A 5,525-nucleotide genomic window follows, 5' to 3' on the forward strand; every position below is an offset into this window, starting at 1 on the left:
AGTTGGTCAGCGCATGCTTGGAGTACACGTCCTGGTAATCCGTCTGGCCCAGCGGCCTTGTGAATGTTGACCTGTTTAAAGGTCTTACTCACATCAGCTGCGGAGAGCGTGATCACACAGTCATCCGGAACGGCTGATGCTCTCATGCATGTTTCAGTGTTACTTGCCTCGTAGCGAGCATAGAAGTTATTTAGCTCGTCTGGTAGGCTCGTGTCACTGGGCAGCTCTCGGCTGTGCTTCCCTTTGTAGTCTGTAATAGTTTGCAAGTTTCTGGATGAGCGTTTTCCTGTTTGCTTATGGCGGAATACAGCTCATTGAGCGCGGTTTTCGTGCCAGCCTCGGTCTGTGGTGGTATGTAGACAGCTACGAAAAATTCTGATGAAAACTCTCTAGGTAGATAGTGTGGTCTACAGCTTATCATGAGATACAAGTGAGCAAAACCCTGAGACTTCCTTAGATATTGTGCACCAGCTATTATTTACAAATATGCATAGGCCCACGCCCCGTGTCTTACCAGAGGCTGCTGTTCTGCCGATAGAGTGTATAACCCGCCAGCTGTATGGTCTTAATGTCGTCGTTCAGCCACGACTCGGTGAAACATAAGATACAGTTTTTAAATGTCCCGTTGGTAAGATATACGTGCTTTCAGCTCCTCCCATAAATTTTCCAGCGATTGAACGTTAGCTAGCAGAACGGAAGGCAAGGGCAGATTAGCCACTCGTCGCCTGACCCTCACAAGGCATCCTGATTTCTTTCCGTGAAACCTACGTTTACTTTTCCAGCGAATCACGGGGATCTGGGCATGGTCGGGTGTCCGTAGTATATCCCTCGCGTCCGACTCGACCAATTTGAGGTGAGTATTCCCAGTTCTGATGTCCAGAAGCTCTTTTCGGTCATAAGAGACTGTAGCAGCAACATTATGTACAAAAAAGTTACGAACAACGCGAAAAAACTAACAAAATAGCATGGTTGGTTAAGAGCCGATAAGACGGCAGCCCTACCCTTCGGCGCCATCTTTTGCCCTCTGGCGCAATCTTTCGCCAAACATTCAAAGTTTAGGGGCAAGTGGAAGGGTTAGTGAGCCAACTGGAACTGGCTGATTGAGTCATGTGGGGATCAGGTGAGTGAGTGACATCACCAGTGGCAGCACTCTTACCATTCTCCGGGAGCTCCTTCAGCACTCCCTGTTCTATAAGCTCCTGCCTCGGTCGCCTCATCGACATCTTTCTCTCCAGAACTGCCGTCAACACACAGAATTTAAGCCAGTGCGTTAATGCACTGAGTTTTTTTTRCAGATTTCTTCCAGATAGCATATAAAACCAAAGATAATACTTCAAATTTTTGTGTCATTTCACGTTCCAGAAGTCAAAGATGTAAGTTTACAGATCTTCAAATAAAAATTATTTAATTCTAACCACTATAACAATCGTCTTGTTAAAGCAGACTGAACTTGATACACTGGAAAACTGGCCATATCACCAGGAGACAGGAAAACACACTGAAAAGGCGTTTGATAAAGACTGAATGCAACACATAAAAACTAGCAAACACAATGAAACCGGAACACAAACCTTCTGAAGTTTCCGTAAACTTCTCGCTGCTTTTCTTCTTCCTCCACTTCCATGGTTTGAAGATCTTGCCAAGGGTAGAGAACTTGCCCTTGCCCTTGCATGGGAGAGGGGTGCTGTCCCCATCTCCCTCCGTCGTGGTGTGCAGGTGGTCAACTTCATCAACTGGAGCAATGGCGTCAGAGAGACAAGAATAGAGAGTCAAGAAACACTGTTGAAATATGACAACCACAACTGGGCATCTGCAACATAACAACAGCAGAGAGCAGAGGTAACCCTTGCCCAGACATTTTTACAGTAGCCTAGCTGAGCTCTAACTCAGGCGAGCAAAACCTTGTGCACCAGCTGCTGTTTAGCCTGGCCCATGCACTCTGAGTAAAGTGTAGTTTTAGAACATTAACCTATAGCCTAACTGAGCTAGACTGACACCCATATGCACACAGAGTAAAGTGCAGAGGAACATTAGCCTAGCTATGCTAGTCTGACACCCATATGCACCGTGATTAAAGAACATGGGAGGGCCAGGCTCATTAGGAAGGTTATTAACGTTAGCTCAGAGCTCTGGGACTGTGTGTGCTTTGGCAGGGTGATGGTGAAAGCGCATGTACTCCTCCACACATTCACAACCAAGTAGCCAACAGTTATGAGATGGGAGAGTCCCTCTTGCACTAGCCTCCGTCTATAGCTTCCCACAGTCAAGAGTCTCARATTCCTCCCCTTCCTCCCCTTGGGAGAATATTGTTATAAGCCTTTCAACACCAACAGGCTACGTGGAAGCACACAGACACACATTGCACTCTTTATGCTTTTTCACTAACAATGTGGAGTCATACACCTTTAAAAAATATTTGGAGGTAGGACTCTCTCTTTGGCCTGAGTGAGTCTCTCTCCGAGACACGTACAGACATCCAGTTGCCATGGTAACAGCTCAGGTGATTGACAGGCTGACTGACAAGGTGCTGAGCTTCACAAGGCCTGTCACAGAACATCTCTGTGAGCCAGGTTCCTCTAAGGTTGAGGTATTAATTCAGCAGACATAATATTTACCGTGTAGAAGGGCTGGGGCAAAACAACCAACCAGTCCCACAAACACAGGATGTCCTGACAATAACACTGCCCCAGCAATTCGGTTCACACAAAAACGCACGCTTAAAAAACGCTATAATATTTGCCAGCTGCTGATGGGCAGATGTAATAATACTATACAATACCTTCCTTCAAAACACCAGAAGTGGATGTAGAGGAAACATGTCAAAAGGTGGAAATGGGCACCAAAGCAGGGTCGTGGAGGTTATATTACAGAGCTAGTCACCTGGGTGAGAGGTCAGGGTCCAGCTTCCATGGTGGTGGGACTTGAGGCAGCATGCCATGAGGAAGCAGAAGGTTCTGTTCAAAAACCCAAACACTTGTCCCTAGTCGATCACAACACCCTAGGTAGGGAGGGGCGGGGGTTGGCTGTGACAGCGCAGAGACCCACAGAAGGCTGCTAAGCCACATACGGACAAAACATCAAAGTCCAGAGGCCAGGTCCAAACCATGTACATCCATCTCCTCGGGAAGTTACAAAAACCAGTGGATTCAGTTCATGATGTCCAAAGAATGAGTTGCTAAACGCAGTTGTCTGTAACACATACACTCCCCTGGTTCTCCTACACACAGGCACAGCAGCCTCTGGCAGAACGATTTGCCTCTGACAAGGAGAGCACGGCACGCAGGCAGGCAGGCAGGCAGGTTAGTTAAAATCCACTCAAGCAGGATAAATGCTGGCTGTGCTGGGCCGACACACTCCAGATCCACAGTGGGTTGACTGACTGATACTACCAGAAACACACAGCAGCAGAACATTCACTCCATTCAGCTGGTAGCAAGAAATACAGTTGATCTTATCCCGGAGATTCGAAAGGTGACCAAATGGATCCTTCCTATAACCATTTTCTTGTCAAACGCGTGCCTGAAGAGTGAGTGGAGGTCCGGTGTGTGTAGGCTGTCTGCAGCTGTGTGACACGGACAGAGGAAAGGGGGGAGGGGGTCTGGGAAACAACGGAGGAAACGGCACTCCACCCTGATCCTTACTGTGACAGAGAACAAAGTCAACCTCCACCACTCACACATCTTACTGTACTGGACATGGAAACAGAGAGCCTGTTTCAACTGTAGGCTATAAAGCACACAGGACATAATATTAAGTGATAATGCCAGAGAAGGCGGTATATTGGCAGGGGTGTTAGCAAATTGTGCCAATATATCCTTCAAAACACCGGCTTCAAGGACATTATCACTTTTATACAACAGGTTACCAACATATTCAAATAATGATTGACATATTTTCATTAAAAACATTATTTTGATGAATTTATTCATACCATTTCATCCTTCCACAAGATATAGTCCTGACACAAATCTAGGGTTGCTACCAGTGGCGTGCCYTGGGCCTGGGCCTTCAGTGAGGTCCTACACAGTCCCACCCGAATTAATCCACCTCTTATTACCATCATTATGATGCCATGGCTCTAGACACTATACATTTAGACAGAAACGCAGTATAACCAGGCGTTGCGTCACCTTGAAATTGACATTTTTATTCAGAGAATTGCAGGGGAAGAGTACAATACAGTACAGTTCAACTAATAGGCAAGAACATAGTCGAGTGCAACAGAGTTATTTGTTGCAAGGCCAATGAGGTTGGCAAAGAAGACCTTGCATTCTTTAAGCTTTGAGGCTCCTTGAGTCAGTACTTACATTTAGTCGATGTGCATAGCAGTGAATGAATTAGGCCATCGGTGCCCTCTCCTTAACTTTAGCCTGCACCCCATTGAGTCCAAGATGCCATGACTGCTGCGCCATCAAAACACTGTGCCACAACTTTATCCAGACTACATTCATTTTCCTCCAAGAAACGGAAAATAAGAGCGGCAATGTCATCAGCTCGCTTGCCGCTTGTCACATCTTCAAATCGGATGAATCGCTCCTTGACTCCTGTGTCCGTCACATAACGCAGGACGAGTGAGAGCTGTGCTGCATTTCCCACATCTGTTGTCTCGTCCACCATAACAGCAACAAAGGGAGCTTTTTTAATCTCCATTTTGATCTCTTCTCCCATCACTTCAGCAATAGCATAAATTAGGTCATTTTGTATTTTGCCTGACGTCCCAATGAACACTTTGTTAGTGGACGGTGGTATTGTAAATCTGTGTTGCTTTCAGAAAGAAAGAAAGAAGCTCCACGTAGTTCCCTTTGTTTGTGGAGTCAGCACTTTCATTGTGTCCCCTAAATGAAAGTTCCTGTTTACCCAAAACATGACACAATCAATGAGTCTTTTCAATATTTCCCTATTTTTCTTCACCTTTTCATTGTGCAGCTCCGTTGCCCTGCGCGCTTGTTCGTTGAGCTGTAGATCCACTCGGGTGTCCCAAAAGTTTTCAAAAGCACCATTGCTTGTAAGTGCCCAGCCGTACTTTGGTGTCTCGTTGCTGCCTTGGTTAGACAACTCAAGCTTGCAAAGCCAGTGTGGCTCCAAACACCAAATCGATCACTTGCAAATAATAGGCATTCCCAGCAGTACAGTTTGCAGTGCTTCTCGGAGCCTGTGAGCCATTGATAGCGCTCGTAGTTGGAACTTTGAAAGTGGCGAACGAACCCTTTCCCGCCTGTGACAGGCTTTGTAGCATCGGCGTCGGGCGACCTCTCCTTACAATGTCTAACTTTTTCTTGAAAAGTTCGTCTTGAGAATGGCGTTATAATTATATCCTCGACCAAATCGATATCTTCCCCTCCTTCCGCCATTGTGGGTTGAAAAAACAGCTTAGTAGTACGCAAATTAATTCGTTTATCAAATTCAGTTTCCTAGTTCTGAGGTTCTGCATAGACCTGCCCATAGGCCTGCTCTCAATATTGGTAATCCAATCAAAAGACGTGCACGCACTACGCCTGCTAGCTGGCTCCTGTGTAACACTGGAG

At 46.3% G+C, this 5,525-nt stretch overlaps 1 protein-coding gene across 1 annotated transcript in view; it reads right to left on the reverse strand.

Annotated features, from left to right (window-relative positions):
• Nucleotides 1-1,055: 1,055 nt before the first annotated feature.
• LOC111964761 (phosphatase and actin regulator 4B-like) overlaps nucleotides 1,056-5,525 on the reverse strand; it is a 12,562-nt gene continuing 8,092 nt past the window's right edge. Inside the window, exons 2-3 of the mRNA XM_023988577.2 lie at nucleotides 1,572-1,733; nucleotides 1,056-1,237 (exon numbers count right to left, since the gene is read on the reverse strand). Of these exons, the coding sequence (XP_023844345.1) occupies nucleotides 1,056-1,237; nucleotides 1,572-1,733 (344 nt within the window). The remainder of the gene's footprint in view (nucleotides 1,238-1,571; nucleotides 1,734-5,525) is intronic.

This window comes from Salvelinus sp. IW2-2015, linkage group LG6.1, assembly GCF_002910315.2.
Source record: "Salvelinus sp. IW2-2015 linkage group LG6.1, ASM291031v2, whole genome shotgun sequence".
NCBI lineage: Eukaryota > Metazoa > Chordata > Actinopteri > Salmoniformes > Salmonidae > Salvelinus > Salvelinus sp. IW2-2015.